This window comes from Athalia rosae, chromosome 3, assembly GCF_917208135.1.
Source record: "Athalia rosae chromosome 3, iyAthRosa1.1, whole genome shotgun sequence".
Classification (NCBI taxonomy): Eukaryota; Metazoa; Arthropoda; class Insecta; order Hymenoptera; family Athaliidae; genus Athalia; species Athalia rosae.
In genome coordinates, this window is record NC_064028.1 from 19,030,615 (window position 1) to 19,051,566 (window position 20,952).

Consider the following 20,952-nt stretch of genomic DNA (forward strand, 5'->3'; position numbering starts at 1 on the left):
TAGAAATAATCATCAATTGCGTACAACGATAATTTTAGTTTTCGGTACTGCATAGCATATAATTGTGTTTTGTTGTTAGTTTGTGTTGATGTTGTTGTTGTTGTTGTCATTGTGATGTACAGAGTATCACTGATGGTAGTAGAAATAATAATAAAAATAATAACAATAATAATAACAACAACAATAACGATGATGATGATGATGATGATGACGATGATAATGATAACAGTAATCGTAATAAAGAAACAGCGCTGTTTTGTGCAAGGGAAGTATTTGTGTTTGCAACACTGCGGGGGCCGACGATTTTACGATGATCAATGATTGATCATTAGATTGTACCTCGGTGTCCTGAACCTGGAGCTCCGAATCAGCTGATGCGCTGGACGTCTTCAGGATGTTGTACAGCTTTGCGTAGGGGGCCTTGATCAACTGCGGTCGCGTTTACATATATGTATATACACATTTTTTTTATATGTAACGTATATAAGTACATGTACGTGTGTCGTCACACATGATATTTCGCACACAATGATAAGACAATATATCGCATCGTTCTCTCGTTCGACTATCTCACCTTCGCGATATTTTCAATGAATACACATCCGCGGTATTCACATCTGAAGGTCTTTCGCGGATACACAAACGCAACTGGACTGGGTCAACAAATGTTTGTTCGACAAATTAATAACAAGAGACGTATACGTGAATCCTCTTGCAAATTCAATACGTGTACATTTTTTCATGTATCATACCCAAATATTTCGCGATTAACAACGAATTGATTGCGTGTAACCGACGTTTTATAAAGATAAATATTTTAGTCATAGTTTTGACAAAAAAATTTGAAACTCACCTCCCATGATTCACGTGTCAGTTCGGATATATCATCACCGTCGGCTGCACCGGATTTCCCAGCCTCCGCGAGGGCGGCGGGATCGCGATCTTGAAGAGGTGATAATTCGGGTGAAAGTTCCGGGGACAGATCGGTGTCAGTGTCCGACAATATGTAGCCTCGTTCCCTCCACAGATTCTCATCCAGTTCTCCGTAAAGGGCCGGTACCCAAGCGCTTATGAATCGGTAGAGATCATCGACTCTGAAATCGTTGAAACTATGAATTCGAAGCGGAAATAACGCGCATTCGTAATCGAGAATAAAAATATCTTTTTTTATCAAGTTATTCATATCAGATTTTTGCATAGATCTTTGAGCGATATGTACATATTTATCAGCGGTATACATACATATGTACCGCAATAGCAACCATCTGTGTAAATTACCTTCTTGATATAAACGGAGAAAAATATTTTACGACCGCTCTCAAAGGGGGGACGTAGATCACGTCAAAAAATCGACTTGCCACGTAGTTCATCTTTCTTGCTTTTTTTTTTTTTCTTATTCGAGACTAGCCTACAGACGACGACGACGATTAATGCGTTATGTGCATATATACATGTTGCGCTTTACGCATACGAAAATACCACTGCTTAACACGGTTTCACCGTCAATACATTTATGACTATGTTTTAATAGTAGTCTTTTTCCAAGAATATATTTGAAACAAAACGACGTTACTCATAACTGATAAAAGTATATTATACAGACGTGTTTGAAACCAAAGTTGAAAATTTCATCGATACTAATCGTAGATTATTATTCCCCGTGCGTGTAAATCTGACTAAACAAAACTTCACGATTCAGACGAGTACCAGATACGAAGTAGCTCGGTCCGTCCGATTTGTTTTACTCTGTGGCTGGATCTGTTTCGAATTTCGATGGTGAAACCCGTACGTATCTACGAAACGTGCGGGACGTATAGGTGTACCACCGATACCAATAATATATGTATGTTCCGTCTATCCCACAATCGGACCAATACAATAAGTTCGCTTGAAGTGAAAAGTTTGCAAACGGCAAACCGGTATGAACGAAATATTATCAGTTGTATGAAATTATAGTGTACGGAGGTGCGTATTAGTCCGATAGTGATTCATTGTAGGTATAGGTATGTATGTATAGTCACGTGTAATATGACAAGTTAACCGTGCCAGGTTGATGGTAATAGTAATTCCCGAGCCGAAACGAGCGAAAGTTGCCCTGTGGCCTGGCTGGCTCGGAGGAGAATGGATTACTGAACTTGCAGCTGGCATTACGTAACTCCGGAGTACATGTGATAATAAAATCGCGTACACGCCCGACAGCTCCGAGCTGTTGACTATTAGCTCCCCCCCCCCCCCCCCCCCCCCCTCCATGTCAGATCTTCATGAACCTCCCACCTAAGCTTGGGAGAAGAGCGGACGAGATAATTGCACTTCAAAGTGTGTTCGAGAGACAATGCATATTAGAAAAATGAAGACACGAACGTTCCATCTTTCCTTCTCATTTTTAATTGTAGAATTTCGGCTTACCGATTCCTCGGGACGCTGAACCAGTACTCGGGACGAAGTTTTTTCTTTCCGTAGCTCATTATCGGGGTTGATCTTGGTATCCTTTTGTCTTTTGGCCGTCCGGTACGAAGGCGAAGGTAGAGCGGGGGATCATCGCAGGATCGGGCCGGCCGCGGGATCAATTCTGCCATAACGCCACAAACACATAACATCAACAACTATAGCAACCCGAGCAGGCACCCAAAAATTGATAATAATGAATCATATGACGTATAAATCATTGGTAACAACATCGTGTTGATTTTTTTTCTTCAAACATGGCATCAATCGTAAAATAAATCCGAATCGACACAGGTAAGAAACACAAGGGAAACAAAAAGTTTTCATCAATCGTAAGTCGATGATTGTTAAGTTGAAGGTTGATGGTTAATCGTTGAAATTGTGATAAATGGTTTTTTCTTTTCATTTTTCATTTGATAAAGTTTAAGATGCGTTCAATAACATCAACGTCAATGGCAACAACAATGACGACGACGACAACGACAACAACGATGTGTGTCAATAGATACGTGTTGTATAATACGTGGTAATCTTGTATACGAAGAGTAAAAAATATAGTACGATTATAGCATTACACGGGTATGAATCAAGTTTGCCGAATAAGAAAATATCGAGGAGCTATTAACTTCTGAGATCACTTCCAATTATGGGTGATTTTGATATGATGAAAATTTACATGAAATCCTAAGTGTGAAATCATTCATGAACCGAGAGAACCGTTTGTCCCAAACGGTATATTCGCCAATGGAGGGAAAAAAAAAAAAATGGAAGCGAATAGCCCCCCGGAATACACACACACACACACAAGAAATTGTTGTTAGCGTCATGCTGAGGGCGATACCGATGATATGAACAATTATATTATAATAATTTATCCAAATACACTGCAGGCTGAATTAGATAGCGTGCGTGCGCTGTTACGGACAAAAAAAATTCATAAAGAAACCCAAAAAATTTCAAGTCAAACGATTAGAAATCCAAATTCAAGGCAGAAGCAAAGTCGTAGAGGATAATTCAGAGCATAGAGAGGTGGATTGTCACCCAGCATGACAACTGCAGCGTTTGAAGGATAACCGTAGAATCGAAAAAAATCAACGATCATTAATCATCTCCTACTCAGGAACGGTCATTAAATGACCAGACTCGAATTATGACAATATATGTTGTGTACGAAGCAACAATAAAGGTAGTCGTATCTGGGGTTTGATAGGAGTTATTAATAAATGATAGAAATGCTGCTGCAGTAGTATCTGTTTGTGAGATAGGTTTATGTGAAAAGCAATCATAAAAAAGAGGGTAAGTTAGAGGTGTATTATAGGAAAGAGTCAAGCAAATACTGCAGTGTGAACCTACCGAGGCCTTCGAGTTCGGGGAAATTAGGTGCTTGGACTAGAGGGACAACAGAAACAGATACAATATGACATCAGTGTAGGTATATTAGTAATCATATACTTGAGTATATCGTATGCACACACACGTACATTATCTTGTTCTGAATATTTCTAATCTCATGCCTATTAGCCTGAGTCTAACATACGAGATACCCGAATTATATTGAATTAATGATCTGCATCAATGACAATTAGTACGTTGAATACCATTATTATCAAAAATACATTCTGCGGTAGTCTACAGGCTGTGGTGATCCTAGTTTTCATAGAGTATTTTGGCACACCACTCAGATGTTGAATGTACAATATAATGTCTACAGAACTGTACTAATTACGTATTACTTAACTGCGCGCGCCTCTGTATGATCTGACGAAAGCTAAAAGGTTATACTCACTGTCAAAGCTGACAAAAAGCTCTGGCATGTCATCCACGGAAACCATGCTGCGGTAATCGAGTCTAGGAGGTGCTGTTGAAGTTTTGCTTCCACGACTACTATCCATACTGCTACTTCCAGATGAGGTGAGAGGTTGCTGTCTGATAAAAGTACCGACTGACGAGCGTCTGAAATATAGGGATGATATCAATGCGAACATACTTTTTAAATGGAAATTGAGACTTTCTCCCATGAGTCCAATAACCATAAGCTATTGGAATTAGATTATAAGATTCTCAAAGTGTAACAGACCATTTCGCCTGTTTGATATTTTCGATAACAATTAGTAGATTCCCATATAGCTGAATAAAAACTGGATTCATAAGCCTGCTAATTAAGATGGCTTTTGATCCCACTTTTTGTCCAGATTTACAAGAATCAGTTTCTATCAGACATTTGAAACAGTGTCTTGGAGATAATCGTTACTCTTCTTATCTACAATTATACACATGTAAACACATAGTAATACATGACATTCATAGCATAATGGTCATAACAATTACTACAAAGCAGTTTCAGTGGGCGTTACATATCGGGATTAAGTTCAGACACCAGGCGACGATATACAGCCTCATTGAGATTGAGTCGGGCTTCTGTGGAATGGAGTTACAATTTTCCACTTCATTCATTTCCTATACATTTAGGGGAGAATAAAAGGAAAAGATGAGTTTCCAGAGTATAGGCATGGTAAGATGACGGATAAAGGTGAGTTTTACAAAAACAATGACATAGACAACAACTGCAGGCAAAACTATATAATATTATATTTATTCAAGCGCGTGACGAGAAAAACTGACTAAACGATTGAAGAAGAGAATATTCAAGAGTTTTGACTAGGATGAATTTCCAGTGACAAAATTACAACACTAGACAATGGCTACTGATTGATGCAACTGGGGCTGTGTCCTTTTACTAACAATCATAGGGAAATTCACGAAGTTTTTGTATCAGATTTTCACCAACCTCCACAAGATTGTAGATGAGACTTTTTAGGCCATCGTAAAACATAATGCTTATAACATTGACACACTAACGTCCCGTTTATTCGAGATTACGTCAAATAGCTCGTTCTCCACCGAATTTTTGATCCGTAGGAGAATCGGCGGTCAAAACGATTCAAATCTGGCGTTCCTAAGGAACGACATCATTCCGGCATTCCGCGTTCAAAAGATTGAAAGTGTACTTGTTTGAAATCATAGTTTTCTATTATTAAATGTTTTTAATAACTTTTTCAGTATACGGAGAGTGGAGCTTATTTTAGCAATTTCTATAGAAATTCCACGAAATATTAGTAAGGAATGTGTGTTCATGAAAAGATAACGATAAAATGTTGAAAATGAAAAATAATTGAAGGCGTTCAAATGACTTCAACTGTTATAACCGTGATTTGTTTTTTCTGGTTCAAATTCGAGTAGAAACACCGCGTACGTTAGAGCATCATATAGCCGTAAATGCTCTAATTATAAGCCGCGTGCTGTCGAAATTAAGTTGTAAATTCTCTTCGAATCACTGTTAGTTAAGAATACGTGAAACAGTTTAGTTCCGAGTAAATTTGTTAAACGTCGGTGGATCTCTTGAAGGAATATATTGGATTACAATCAATTTCTTCGAGGTACGAGATTGCATCAAGTTTGAAATTGTGAAGAACGTAGTAAGGTGTATCCGCGTTCGTGTATGATCGGCGGTGATAGTCGAAATTATTATCTATTTATTTCAAGCCAAGTATACTTTTATCGAATCGAATCGCTAAAAATAATAAATTTCAAGCGCCTTTAGTTTTTGTACAATTTTGTGCAGTGGTGGGTAAAAAAACAAAGTGATACTTTGATGGTTTCCTTACGAGTTGATTCAACACAAAAGAAAACGACAATTGAGCAGTGTCTATAACATCGATATACAGAGGTACGTCAGTATTTTTTTGATTACCGGAGAAAAATTTGTGTTTTTTTTTTGGGTGGGTGGGTCGTAGCTATTGACTCACCCCGCAAAACCTCCCGAACCTGCAGGGGAGAACTGCGACGTTGAGTTGCCGTTGTCTTGGAAGTGGGAAAGGGATGAGGCTGAAAGAGGAGGGGTAGCTCCCCCCCTTCCAAAGCCACTTTCCTCGCTGGGAGTCTTGGCGAAGAGGCCAGAGCTAAAGTCGCTCACCAGGTTGATCGGCGAGCTTGGGTCATCCAAGACAACCATCACACAGTTTTCGTTAGTCAAAGGAATATAGGAGTTAGGTGTTTTTGTTAATAGCAACTTTTCATGGCGGGTGGTTGTAGAAAGGTGATAAATTATCAGCATACATTCTCAATTTCATCCAATGTACGCAACCTAGTCACCGACACGCTACTGTTGTTATTTACCAAGGACATGATTCGACTACGTCAAGGAAGGGATGACCTGATGATGCTCAAGCTATCGACCACACTTGGTAGCCATAAGGAAAAATTCAGCGACAAATTAGATGTGAGGTCCCCCAGAAATGAATTCATGTCCAGAGGTTTATCTCTAATTCGTCCCTGGATTTTCGTTGCTGCCAAGAGAAGCCGGTAGCGCTAGTGTTATGATGACCTGCCAAGATCTTATTCCTATAGTTACTTGACAATCGGACGTTGTGTATTTAACAAAAATATCTTCCCAAGGATCGTATCATGAACGTTTATACAAGCAGAGCTTTATGTATTGAACGTGCTCCAAAATACGCAAATAGTTCCGTGGGATACCTGACCGGAATAAACTGCCAATATTTGTATGTTTCTTACCTCGAAAAAACTTTGCTAAATACGCTCGAGTGATGAGCATCTGCACTACCGGGTACACTCGACACTTTCTCGCTACCAGACTTGCCTCCCTCTTCCTCCTTGTCCCCCGTCAAACCTTCCATCCAAGATAGGGGGTAAGAAAGCCGCTTCAGCATCTTCAAGACATTCAAAATAATCGTAAAAAATTGAAAGGAAGTATCAGGGGCTTGGGCAGTACGCTTTGAATGTTTTTTATTGCCGTACCTTATTTTTACGGGTCTCCTGCTTGTCATCTTCTCTACGGTCATCTTCTTTTTCGGTTTCCTCAGCATTGCTGTCCAGGCTAAATGACACTGAGCTAGCCTTTTTCCTGCCATTAATAGCGGAGAGGCTATCCGTGGGTGTGAGTGACACATTGGTGGGAGCTATGGTTATAGGTGGCACCCAGTCCGAGGAAAGTACAATATCAGCATCTGAGTATACTTTTTTTGATGCTATTGGCTGTACAATGGGTATTGGCGGTAATGTTGGTGGGTTTGGATCACGGATGTCGATGCCTGAGTCATGGCACGACATTTTGACTAGAGATGCCTCTTCCTCAGGGATCGCATAGGGTTTCAACTGCTGTTCACCCTGAAAATAAAAACACCGGAAATCATAATCACATATTCGGAGAAGTTTGAAATATTTAAAGTTACTCGAACGTATTTGACAATACCTTTTCGATGCTTCCACCCACTGCTGGATCCTGTTGTTCATCATCGACAGAAAGTGAACAGGATCTATCTTTGCTAGGGACGGCCCAGTGATGATCGAGCATAGAACGCCTGCGTTCTTCTAAGGTCCTGGTTCCCTGGGTAGTAGCAATAGTCGTGACCTCTTTGCTATCTTCTTCCTTGTCAGTTTTTTTTTCTTTCTCTTTGTCTTTGGTAGAATTATTCCCATCATCCTGTAAAAATGATAGGACAAAGGTGTTGTAGAGTTGTAAGATAGTTTAAATTCAATTTCAAAATGTAGACTCACACTCTGCAAATTGGTCGGAGTGACAAGTTCCCTTTCAAAGGCTTTCGGAAAAGCATCTCCGTCCCTTTCAGCGCAACTGCAGACACTCTCACTGTCATCAACTGCCAGTTCAGGAAAATTCTCATCTTTTCCCGGCGACAGATGACCACGGTTGTCATCTGTTTTTTTCATGTAGTATATCTCAGGTTTCTTATCACTTGAATTCGAATCTGTGTGACCCACTCGCATATGAGCAATGTCGTAGTAAATCGCAGCATTTACAATAAATTCCATCGGAGCTATCACTCCGTAAGATTCTGCACTGTGTTCGATTACCAGCGGATCAGAGACATTTGGATCAAACATTACGGCATTTGGAGTAACCAGCAGAACACCACCTACAACTCCCTAGATTGCAAATCGACAACGAGTTATAGCAGAGTAGAATGAGGACGTAAATGTACAAGTGACTCGCTATCACAAATATATAGAATACCTGTCCATCCGTTATATGGCGAACATTGATTCTTAGAAAGCGTTCCTTGAAAGGTTGCTCATCGTCTTCTCCAGCTACGCTGGCAGTTCCTACCGGTGTTTTCAATCTTTCCATATGACCAGGTTTTGGGGATACAGGGCGCAAGTTGTCCAGAAGTTCTATAAGAAGTACAGGGTTGTTGACAAATGTAAAGCTTGGGACGCAATAAGGGAGGAAAAAAAAAAAAAATTTATGATCAAAAACACGAACAATGGTTACCAACTAATTTTACGCGATAACTTCTGCAGAATGACTCATGACATAACCTTAGTTTTCAGAAACTTCAAATGTTCAATAACCAACCTTGGTTTTTTTTCTCATTCATCGTGGCATTCGGTATCAAGACGTTTATTTAATGTGAAGAGACTTTTGTTCTCGACGGGATAGAATGTCACTCGTAGATATTCGCATTGAACGGAATTCAACAATAAATAAATAAATAAATAAATAATTAAATAATTAAATAAACATATAAATAACAGGAAAACGACTCATAGTCGATTGCGAGGCCGCGCACGTCGCCGATGGCTAGACGCCATGTTGTACGAGGTATATTTTCTGTCAAATTTAAAACTAAACTCCGCCCCTCAGACCGTATCTCTGGTCCAGCTGTTTCATCGGGTGTATTTAAAGACTTGAAGCTAAACAAACAGCAACCTGATGCCCGATGGAGTTGACAGAAGGATTGATAAATGGTTTTGCAACAATATAACACTGTTTCAATGTTGCTCGTTTCATTTTTATCGTCTTGAAATGAATTAAAAAAAAAAAAAATACAAGAAGAACGTTATCGAACCTTTTTCCTCGGGTGGTAGATCGTCGTGCGATTCATGATCGAAGTTTGGATCAGGGCTGGGCGAATCGGATGCGATTGCTCCCACGCTGCTTCTTTCGCGTCCCTCACCCTTGGCAGGAACACGCAGTTGCTGTCCCGGGTAAACAAAGGTGCTGCCCAATCTATTCAATTTTGTGAGCTCCGATGGCGTGGTATCAAATCGAGCCGCCACGGACGTCAGCGTGTCTCTGTCACTCACCTGAACAAGATTGCAATAGAAACGTAAATCCGAAGGACCTTCAAAAGCGCGGCGCGCACAAAAGTACCTATGTATAGAAATTGCATTTCAATCGATAACTTGCCGTATAGGGGATCGTTTCAATTTGCTGCGACACTCGGCTGTGCTTTTTCTCCTGCGAGCCCGTCTCATCTTTGCTCTCAGAATCGGAATCTAGAACAAGGCAATGGGGAGGATAATCTAAGCTCGGTTTCAAGGTCTAAAAATATTGGAGAAAAAAGAAATTCGCTGCATCGGGATTTGGCGACTCGCCTACGAGACTCGTTCGAGTTAAAATTGACTCCGAAGGAATTTGCGTAGTAGAGTATAATCTCCGGACGCTGCGGCGAAGAGTTCGCGTTTTAATATCTTAATCATTCGACGGAAATGAAGAAGAAATCGGACGGAACGCTAACACCATTTTCGCCGGTTATACTCGTCGCACGTGTATTATCGTCGGATTCGTCGATCTGGAGTTTAATTAGGAGCGCGGGGTGTTCAATTATGAACGCCGGTAGAAAAAGACGCGTATAATCATTAGCGCGGTATTGAGCTCGTCGAGGCGTTAAGTGTTTACACTTGACGGGCGTGTGTTGCATGACTCAAATTACAAACTACGACTCGATTCTCCGAAAAGTTTCATCTCGATCTATACGATTTTATAATTTGATTTTATTATCGTTCCGCCTGTACATTATTACCTTTACGAAATGCTCCGATAAACAGTTGAGGGTTGCCCTTGACCACGTAATAAACTACGTAATCGTCGAGTTCTTTTTCCAAAATGTGAATATTCCTAGATTCGTACTCCACGTTTCCCCACTCCGAGGTAGCTCCCGGATAACCGTATTCCATCGCAAAAAAAAAAAAAACAAAACGACGATCGAAAATTAAGATGAATGAACTCGAAGTAATCGCGCTACCGATTGGCGCGATGTCAATCGTAAAATAGTATCAAAAATAATTGTTGAAACATATCCGAGCTGATCGGGATCTCGTCAGCTCGATATCCGAAGCGAATCGATCGATATCATCGCACGAAACGAAAAAAACCATGAAATTTGGATCAGAGCACTGCTAGGTGACTTTTCGACGTTGGTATAAATTCGAATTCTAAAAACGCACACGCTCGAGTACAGGTCTGACGATCCACCGCGGTAAAATCATGCGAATCACATGAGCGATTTTTCTTTTCCTTCTGTTTTTAAATTCGCGCAGAGTCTAGGCTACTCGGGCTTAACGATGTTCGCTATGATCGACTGGTTGTGACGGTAATTTTCACGAGATCGCGGGGGGGGCCGGCCCTCTGACGTCCAACCGGAATAACCAGCGCGACACCCCAACCGGTCAGCCATAGACTGTCGACGACTCACGCGACTGAACGCGTGCCGTAGAATTTGTTATTTAGCGGGTTACCGGAGAAGAGAGGGGGGGAGTGAGAGGGGAGGGGGGAATAAACAGGAGAGATAGGATAGGTGGACGATGGCATTGAACAGTCGGCAGCACCCGCGTTGTTGCTGTACCATATTGCATCGACGATTGATTTAATCATTCAGCCGATCACCTCTGATTTGACCGGAGAAAATCCCAACGATGCGTTAGGATACCCACTGCGATACGACTCGTCGTCATCGTTGAAAAGAATCGACCGAATAATAGAGAATATATCTGAATGTTCTAGTATAATAAATGTTGACTCGCGCTCCGTTCGCAGAAGTCTGAGAAGTATGAAAAAATAGGTGGAAAAGAACCGTGTGGATTTCGTGCTCACCTTTGGAGAGTTTGTCGACCGATTCGAAACGACCTTCGACCTTGCTGCGCAAAGAATCCAGATCGAAAGGTGCGGCAAATCCATGGTCAACGCTCCGGCTTTTGCTCCTGTTGGATAAGAAACGAATGGGAATCAATTATTATTATTACAGACACTCGATACCTCTATTTTGATACCCCCACACCGCGATAGTTATAGCTATGCATATATGTATGGATGAGAATATTATATTTCGTGTACGTTTCGGTTGCGTGCGTCGTGAGAGATGAAAACTTTCACGACGAAACTTCTGTTGCAGCAGCCATCGGGTTTGTACAGTTTGTTCGTTCCGTTGGTCGTCGGTTGGTTGGTTGGAGTATATATATATATATATATATATATATGCGAGAGTTATTCGAGAGCCTGGATAAAGTCTGTTGGTTGAAAATTTACGGTAAACTATTATTACCGTTTTCAGAGAAACCAAGCGGAGCCAACGACGGCGTCGAATTATCGATGGCGGTGATTTAATGGTCCTTCTTGACCGACCGAATCTGACGTACTCCGATTTTTCAAATTATATAGGCTGGTGAAAAATCTCGGATTAATCTTAAAAAAAATCATTGATTTACGATCCTGATTTAAGAATTTTATAACGATTTGGTTTTTCGCGAATCTCGCTGACGATTTATGCGTGTGGTTTTTGCTTTCTGTGGCCGCTTAATTATATTATTTAATTTTTTAAATATTATTTTTAATTTTTGAGGCGATGAGCGACGCTGAATTCCCTAAATGGTTTTCTAATCGTGGTATGTCCTGCTCTGCGAAGGATGTTTGGTTTTGTAAAATATATCGATGCAATAATTGTGGTTTCCGTTTGTCGCCAATTATCTTCAGCTTTGGTTCGAACTATTTAATCCAACGGGAAAAAGGAAACTTGGAGCCACGAGCGTAAAAAATATCATATATAAATCAAAAATGATGAAAAAAAGTTGCATCGTGTTACGTAAAAAATGGAAATCCGTGCAATATGAAAAAAAAAACCAGGCAATTGCAGCAGTTGAGTTGATACAGGAATAGTAGAACAGCCGCAGCAGCTCGACGATTACATTCTAATTACAAGTATATATGGGTAAATCTAGGCTAGTGTGCATGTACTACTATTCTTTCAAACGCGCACACACATTCGTATACATCTATGTATGTTTCTTATGGTGCGCAAAGCGTGCAAACGAAACATTAATACAAACCTGAAATGGGCCGACAAGTTCTCTGTTGATCTGGTATGCGTGACGTCCTGGGACATGCGCCGCGACCTGTTAGAATCAAACCAAAGAAACAAAAAGAGAAAGTAAAAAGGAAAAAAAATCAACCGAAAGAAAAAGAATCATGCCAAACTGGAAAGATATACGTGCCAAGCATTGTCAAACTATACAACTGCATATTTTTTATGTTTTTTTTTTTTTTAGCTATTATCTGGATATGGAATGTCAAAAAAACGAAAAAAACAAAAAAATACCATCGTAACGTTACATACTGCACTGCGTATAACGTATTGCGTTGGCAGAAAAAATGAAAACTTGGGCTTATTGAGCAATCATAATTCATTATATCTATCGCACGTATATAACAATATACGATATAACGTAACATGGGTTACTACACGCCAAAGACAAAAAACTAATAATTTTTTGGATCATGCCAATACGTACGTAGTATCGACGTTCGCGAATCATTATCATTCCTCGAATCTTCTGTTTTTCGTATTTTTCAGTTTTCGTAGGCAAAGTCCAAACAATTAAGTATATTAAGTATAAAAATATATATATATATATATATAATATACATAATACATACATGACCTAACAGATAATAGTGCAGGTATATAAATATACGATAAATACAAACATGCGCATACTAAAGGCGATAGACACATGCCCTCGATACGCGCCTAGCAATAATTACGCCTGTCCAACAACCTGTCTGTTTGAGGTTTCATCCTTTTTCCATCTACTTCTTTTTCTATCGATATAAACGACGAATACGATTTAACGTGTTCGTCATACGCACCGAAAAATGTACGTGAAAAATGTTTTCAGCTGTTTACTAACTTTAATTCTTCACACCCCAAAAATGAAAAGACGAGTTTTTGAGGTCCGAAGATTCAGCCGCGGCCATTTTTTATTGGACGTCTGTGCGTGTGCGCTTGTGTTATCGAATAACTCGAAGACCGTCTAGCCCACCTTTTCACGATCCTAATTTCAATCGACACGGATCTTCAGAATTTGGAACTGATTAGATTTTTGACCGATTGGCTCTGAAGAGGTTTTCGAGGTATTCGAAGATCATAACTTTGTAGGAAGAAAACAATTCGAGGAAAGCCGATACGATGAAATAAAGATCTGTACACTGAATCCAAAATGGCGATGCAAGTTTCGGTGAATATCTGATCGTTGGGAAACTGATTAAAGAGAATCAACAAGAAGTACATAGTATCGAAGGACTTGGAAACTTTTGGAAGCTTGAGCTAAGCAAGTGGATCAACGTTCGGTTGAATTACCTCGTCTTTTTCTCTCACGTCCGCGTTTCGATTAACGGAATATATTTATCAGAAGTCAGATATAACAACAAACCAATATTGAAAGACGGTAATTGTTATTAGAAATCGTGTCGTCTGTTTATAACCAATTTCCATTGTTCGCCGCTATATCTGCCGTTCGATGGTCGATTGTCCGTACTACTTTACCGCCGACGATAAACGAAGTCTAGTAACAACGAGAAAATATGACAATAACCGACGAAGAAAAACATCCCTCAGCGCTTCCTTACTTATCGTCTCTCTACGCGCTACATTCCGATATATCGCGAAACGTGTCTCGAATTTAACAGTTCATTACAATTGTGAGAGTATAGGTACTATAAATGCGCACATAGTATATGTATACTTATTCACCGCAATGCATTCGTCAGTTATGCCTCACGTATTTCTCACCTAGACCCAACGAATGCACGGCGCATATACCGGGTAACCTATTTGATTTCGAATTAATCAAAAAGACCTAAGAACGGAAAAAGAGGAGAAAAAAAAAAGGGAACGTCGTAGAGCGACATTTCACGGGGATGACGCCGAAGAATATATCCGTTAAACGGGGTAGTTCCGGTTCGGATTTGAGAAGGAAGGTATAGAGCAACAGCGCGCGATTCGCTGGGTGCGAAGGAAGATAAAGAGACTGTAAGTAAGTCTGTCACGGAGAACAATACGAAACGGTAGAGAGGGGAGAGAGACGGGCAGGAGGGTGATGTTCTCGCACAAAACGGTGAAGACAATAATGCCAGGAGTGTAGGTACGTAACCGTCGTACGAGTATAATGGTCGTCATCGTCGTCGTCAAGAGGAGTCTAGAGCGACGTCGACTCTCGAGGATGGGAAAATCCGTCGGAACTGGGTCGCATCGCACGCAGTAGTTGTAGTAGTAGCAGTAGTACGTAGTACGTATAGTCGATATCGCGCGGTACGCCGCCCTTCATCCCCTTCGCGGTGTTCCATCTTCGCTACCGAAAAAGAATACCGAAAAAAAAAAACAACTTTCTTCGGGATACGAAGAAACACGCGTGAGTCCTCGCACGTAGGCATCCGGTGGTCTACGTACGTCCCCACAGTTACGCGGTGGTAGGCAGTATCTCTCGGCGCGGCTCGTACCGAGCGCCTCAAACTTCGTTCGGTCGTTCCAGGGGGGAGGGGCGAGGGGGCGGGGAGGGGAGGGGGAGGAGGGCGGAGGGGGGGGGGGGAATCGCGAGGAGAAAGGGATCTTTCGTCGGTGCTGCTGCAGGCCCCACGCCCGAGAACTGTTCTCGCGAACGTCGAACCTCGGCCCCGTCGACGTCCACCGCATCATCAGTGGGTCAATGTCACCGCACACCTCGTGTTCACCGACAACCGGTCGCGGGCCTCCCGACTCAAATGGGTGGTTCCGATTTCCCCCCCCCCCCCCCCCCCCCCCCCACCCCCTCCCTTCCGCCCACCTCGCCCATTTCGGCCACCTCGTCCTTTCGGCGATTTTACAACAATTTCGAATTATCCTACGCGTACGCGACGGCCTAGCGAAGACAATCGCCGAACAGACGGACTTCTCGATTCAATGACACTTCTGGCCATACGTTGATCCCTTTTCGTTGATCTCTCCACGGCCGATTTTTTTGTTTCTCTCTTTTTTCCTGTTTCGTTTCGTTTTTTTTTTTTTTCCAGTTTTGAATATTCAGCCTATACGTATACGTGTTTAACGAACGTTTTTTTTTATTCCACTTAAGTGAGGCGTCAAGGACTACCACCGGGGCGGAAATATATCCTGATATATAGTAGACGCACTCTCGTACAATATCATAGAAAGTTGTATCAAACTTCGATCTGTTATTATACCTAACCCAACCCAGAGTTACAATAATTTATATGTGTCATCAGTTTTTATGTATCCTATAAGTAAGTATACATATGTGTGTGGCACATATAAAACGATTTTGATGGACAGCAGCAGCAGCAGCAGCAGCGTCGCTGACCTCCGATATATTTATTACGCGCGTTATACACATGCATCGTGTATGTAACGATAAAAGAGACGCTACAGCTATAGGTATCCGTATGTATACGATACGATGATTTGCCCCCTGCAGGCCATCCGACACGTAACAATATAATCGATCGTATATAGCTAATTATTATTCTACAAATGCACAGAATTCAATAGCTCGTATTCTACCGTCGGTGCTGCGTCAAAATATTTTAACCGTTCAACGATACTCGGTGTGTGTATGTATACATCAGACTCGTTGTGATATATCACTTTTCTTCACCTCGCGCAGTCCCACTTCCGGTCATCATCATCGGCCGTGCACCGCGAGGCGAAACAATCGACGCCAACGAAGACCATTCGATTTTTCTCTCGATTATTCGTTCTCTCTTTTTTGATTTTCGTTCGTTTTGTGTTTTTTTTGTTGCCCTTGTTCTTTTTTTATGCAACAGCTTTGGAAAATAATATTGCGCTCGACGGACGTGCGGCCAATAAATGTGGAAATAACGAACGGGGGGGCGAGGGGGTAGGGGGGGACTCGCGAATAATAATTTATGCGGTTCGCGTTCGTTGTTGTTATCATTATTGTTTATAATATAAATCAATACGCAATCCGTACAGGTGCGAACGTGTGCGTGCATCGGTGACGCATGGTGACTGCGAAATACCTAATGTTGACGTGGATGAATTGATAAATTTGTTTAGTGCTTCCGTGACAAAGACGCGACGCAACTGACGGCGTCTATAGAGAACAAAAGATCGTAGATGATACGAAAAACAACGATGAAGAGTTTCGTCCCATTGTCTCGAATCCGAATGCACCGAAAATCAGAAAAATGGCGAAATTTTTTTTTTTTTTTTTTTTTCTCGTCATCCGGGAAAAAAATCGGCGTTGGTACGGGAAATGATAGACATCTTCGTGTTTTCGATCGATTGAACTTTTATAGAAATAGAAATACGGTTCGTTACGCAGCGAGATGAGCGGTATTTCAGCTGCACGAAAAGACGACGCGAACGAAGAAAACGAAAAAGAAGGTAGGGAAGAAAAGGAGGCGGGATAGCAGGGATGGGGAGTGGAGATAGCCTTGAATAAAAGCGTCTAGTTACCTTTGCGTCCGCGTAAGCTCGTCGTCGTCGAGCACGGTAGTGAGTCTCAAGTTTTTCAAACTTTCGTTAACAAAGTCGAGTTGACGCAAAGTATAACCCGAGATGAAGAATTCGTCGTTTGAGTTCATTTTGAAAAATCCAAGCGTTACGCGAAACCCGCACAACCGGAGATCGCGTATTGAACGAACTGCGAATAGCGTATAACGTATCTGCAGTAAAAGTGAAAGATCTACACGCGCGCTAACACTGTTAAAACTGTACATTATACACAAACGTAACACGGGTGACAGCGAGCGTACCTTTCATTTTACGCTCCGTTGCACTATATACCTCACTCGCCGGAATATTCACGTCTACATCTATCCGTATCTATACAGATATCATCGTTCGTATTAACGATTTTTACCGCGGTGACATCCGCCTATATTTCATTAATTATGACACCGAATTTTACACGCGAGCGGTGCAGCCCGAGAGGACTTATCGAACGTTGTTTTTTTTATTGTTTTATTTTTTTTTTTTCTGTCTTTTTAATTTGTTTATCAATTGATTAATTGTCCGGGGAATTTTGATCGATCGCCAAACTGCCGGAATTACGTTTGATGTGATCAATCGTTTTAACTCGTATACCTTCGCGACGATTGTTATCAAACAATGTTGACGCGATAACGTACGTACATCGATGTAATTGTCGATAATATCTCTGGAACAATGCTATATGTAATCAATTTGTAGAAAGTTTTAATAGATAAGTACATAAACCGGGTTTCGAGGGCTATACTTTTATCGACTAACGTGTATATAGGTACATGTAGTATACCTACACCTGTATCTATGTTACAGGTGTTTTTGGTGGAAAAATGAACTCGTCGACTCTACGATATATCTCCGATACAATATAATCTGTACATACATAACGCAGGTATATATATATACGAGAAAAAAGGGAAAGAGAGAGAAACGGAAGGAGGGAGAGAGAGAGAGAGAGAGAGAGAGAGAGAAGTGATCGATAAACGGGACTCCAGTTCCGTCGATATACATAATGGGATTCGAGCATATCGCGCGTATTATGGAATGATAACGTTGATCACGCACTGGTTTCACAAAACGGATGTGCAGCAACGGTATAGAATAACGCGCGCGCGCGATACGTACGCGTCGTGCGTCGGCTTTTGTAATAACTTAACAGTAAGACTCGAATGGTATTATGGTTAGACCGTACGGAAAATAAACGGCCCGTTACCTGAACCCTCGAGCAACGCCACGACGCGCTGCAACCGTACGAGTTCTTTTTATCTCTTCGATTATATTCCCTGTACCTAACGCGATATACCAGAAGACCGAGTCGAAGAAGAAAATGACAAAGAAGGGGATATAACTGGACACAGTGCACAGTTTCTACAACGGTACACATTTTATATATACACACACCCGTATCCGCGGTTCGTGCGAGAATAATACCTCCGAATCGAAAAAGAAATCAAATGAAGAAGAAGAAGAAAAAAAAACAAAACAAAACAGAGAAGAGAAGAGACCCAGGGTTCGTCGACCCTCGTATTCCGCGATGAATTTTCTCATTATTTTTCTCTCTACCTGATGCTGGATTCCGGTGCGAAGATGTTCCACCACGAGGGTCTCTTTTGCCTGACGTAAATACCGTCGGCACTTCCGACTTGAGGCGTGTTGTTGGGCACACCTTTTCTTCGTTTCCGGTCTAATTTCGGCGGTTTCGCCAGAGGATGCCAGGACCTGCGTCTTCCCTTTTGGTCCCTGACGTCGGTGGGCGAAGAGGCGCGTTTGACCTCCTCGAAATCTTCTTTGGTCTTCGGATTCTCTTCGAGGAGATCCTCGGAAACGTAGAAAATGGAACCTCTGCGACCCTCGTCGCTGCTCCTCCGTTTCTCCTCCTTGCATATGAACTCGGGTTTCGGGTTTTCCTTGTCCTCGAAGATGCTGGATCTTCGGGCCCGTTGGAAGAGGCTGTCTCTTCGCGCTCTCAAATCGTCTAGAACGCTGTGACGTCGGGCGCGTACCGGAGGCACGGGAATTTCGCGGATCGGATTAATCACCGGTGCGTCATTGGACGGGATCGGAGATTCCTCAGTTTTTAAAATCGTCATCTTGTCGGGAATCTCTTCGCCGATCACTAGCGACTTGCGCTCCGTCAACGAAGGAATGGAATCGGCCGAACCGAATTTTATCGACGATCGATTATTGTTTTGCAACGGTTCGGTTATGTACATCGTACCCTCCATCTCTTCGGTTATCTCGATCGTCGGATATTCGGATGATCGCAAAGATTGCAAAGTTCAACTTCGCTTCAACAACGACGTCCGACTACTCTCCGGGTAATCGTCATCCTGCCGCGTACGTCTTCGAGCGACAAACTTTTCGCTTCTTCGCCTCGTACTCCGCGACGTACTTATTTCCTTAACGCGTATTTTCCGTTAAAAAGCGGGAATCTTTTTTTCTCAATTCTACGGACGCGGTAGGCCGGTCATCGGTGACGACGAGAGCCGTGCGCGAAGCCTGAGCGCAAAATTACGATCCAACGGAGCGAGCGCGCCTTTATTACTTCTCCGTCTCGAGGAATATGTTTTCTCAACTTATATACCAACGCGCTCTTGGTGCACCTCTGCAACTTTTTCCACGTGATAAACGACGCGCGGTATATATATATACACACGGTGGCAACTAGACACTGTACGTTCCTCGCGCACGGTAATACAATAATATTTAACGTACGTACGGAAACAAGATTCTAACGCAGTTCGGTATTCGTCGCCGTATAATTGCAGTCGTCCACGTATCGGAGCAACCGCATTCTAATGTCGTGTATGAAACATACGATATTTAGTAGGGTATCACACATCGAGCCTCCTTCGCACTCGTATTATACATACATATATAGATTTTTGTTAACACATCCCGTATATCCAGGCGCGCACCACTTTCACATCGGATAGGCTTATTCTCTTTTAAATTCCAGCCTCTTCTTTTTCCCTTCTCCTTCTACTTACGGCTTTTTTTTTTTCAAACACTCCTCACGTCGCGTATCGCTCCTGTATCGAGAAGAACCAACCGGACCGACCGAGCAACGGAAGCGGTTTCACTCTCACGAAGGGGGGTCAACACACCCGTGTATTTAACGTGTATGTATATGTAACGTGTATCGCGCACACTTCCAATGGACCGTATCACCGCGTAAAGCAAACAACCGCAAGTTCAAGTTCCGATATTCATCCCTTTCGGTGGAGCGTCGGACTTCATTTTTTCATCGACACTCGAAGAACGTCCCGCGCCCGCAGTTCGTTTGCGCGCCGACCCTTTCAATCGTTGTTTTCATATTTCTGATCGCGGTTGTTTCCCGTTTCCATTGTTTTCGAACGATGCACCATTTGTTTGACCGTAGTTACCGTGACGTAATTCTCTTTTTTTTTCTCTTTTTCTTTTTCGTGTGTATGATACAAAACCGAGCGAACGACACCGACGCAAACGCGACTACCGTCGATAAGATACAACCTACTAAGCGTTCGCCGTCCGACTCGCTTGTATTTATACGATCTCCCCATTCCCCCGGTGTCTGCTGTACCCGCACTACTGCCGTCTGGCAGCACCCCCACTTGTCGTCTCTTTCTCTCCGGAGAGACGGCTTTCCTCCTGCACCGCACTCGACGCCGCGTCTCTCTATACTACTTTTACCCACGCATCGCGGGAACGCCGAATAATAATTTTCAAACCGAGAAAACCGACGAAAATTCTAACGAGAACTTGGCGGACCAAGCGATCGCTATCGTCGATAATTCCTCGGATTTGTATAAATAATTTAATCATCCATCTCGAATTCGTTCCGATCTGTAACGCTGACCGCGAAAGATAACGAAATATCAAAACCCGACGACGGACTCGGGTATTCGGATGTACGCGCAGGAAATATTAAAAA

The 20,952-nt window shown here is 42.1% G+C and overlaps 1 protein-coding gene across 18 annotated transcripts in view; it reads right to left on the reverse strand.

Annotated features, from left to right (window-relative positions):
- LOC105689796 (TLD domain-containing protein 2) overlaps window positions 1–20,952 on the reverse strand; it is a 54,725-nt gene that overhangs the window by 7,626 nt on the left and 26,147 nt on the right. For 3 of the 18 annotated variants that reach the window (XM_048652764.1, XM_048652761.1, XM_048652762.1), the window contains 15 exons: window positions 12,589–12,654; window positions 11,360–11,466; window positions 9,674–9,762; window positions 9,333–9,570; window positions 8,498–8,655; window positions 8,023–8,409; window positions 7,718–7,948; window positions 7,264–7,632; window positions 7,021–7,175; window positions 6,252–6,434; window positions 4,232–4,398; window positions 3,799–3,834; window positions 2,407–2,569; window positions 854–1,094; window positions 340–429 (listed from right to left, as the gene is read on the reverse strand). In XM_048652764.1, coding sequence (XP_048508721.1) covers window positions 340–429; window positions 854–1,094; window positions 2,407–2,569; window positions 3,799–3,834; window positions 4,232–4,398; window positions 6,252–6,434; window positions 7,021–7,175; window positions 7,264–7,632; window positions 7,718–7,948; window positions 8,023–8,409; window positions 8,498–8,655; window positions 9,333–9,570; window positions 9,674–9,762; window positions 11,360–11,466; window positions 12,589–12,654 — 2,680 coding nt within the window. Of the gene's footprint in view, window positions 1–339; window positions 430–853; window positions 1,095–1,278; window positions 2,131–2,406; window positions 2,570–3,798; window positions 3,835–4,231; window positions 4,399–5,233; window positions 5,259–6,251; window positions 6,435–7,020; window positions 7,176–7,263; window positions 7,633–7,717; window positions 7,949–8,022; window positions 8,410–8,497; window positions 8,656–8,839; window positions 9,018–9,332; window positions 9,571–9,673; window positions 9,763–10,289; window positions 10,939–11,359; window positions 11,467–12,588; window positions 12,655–17,009; window positions 17,461–18,602; window positions 20,908–20,952 lie in introns of those variants that run through there. The other 15 variants (XM_048652763.1, XM_048652766.1, XM_048652756.1 and 12 more) reach the window with 14 other exon arrangements.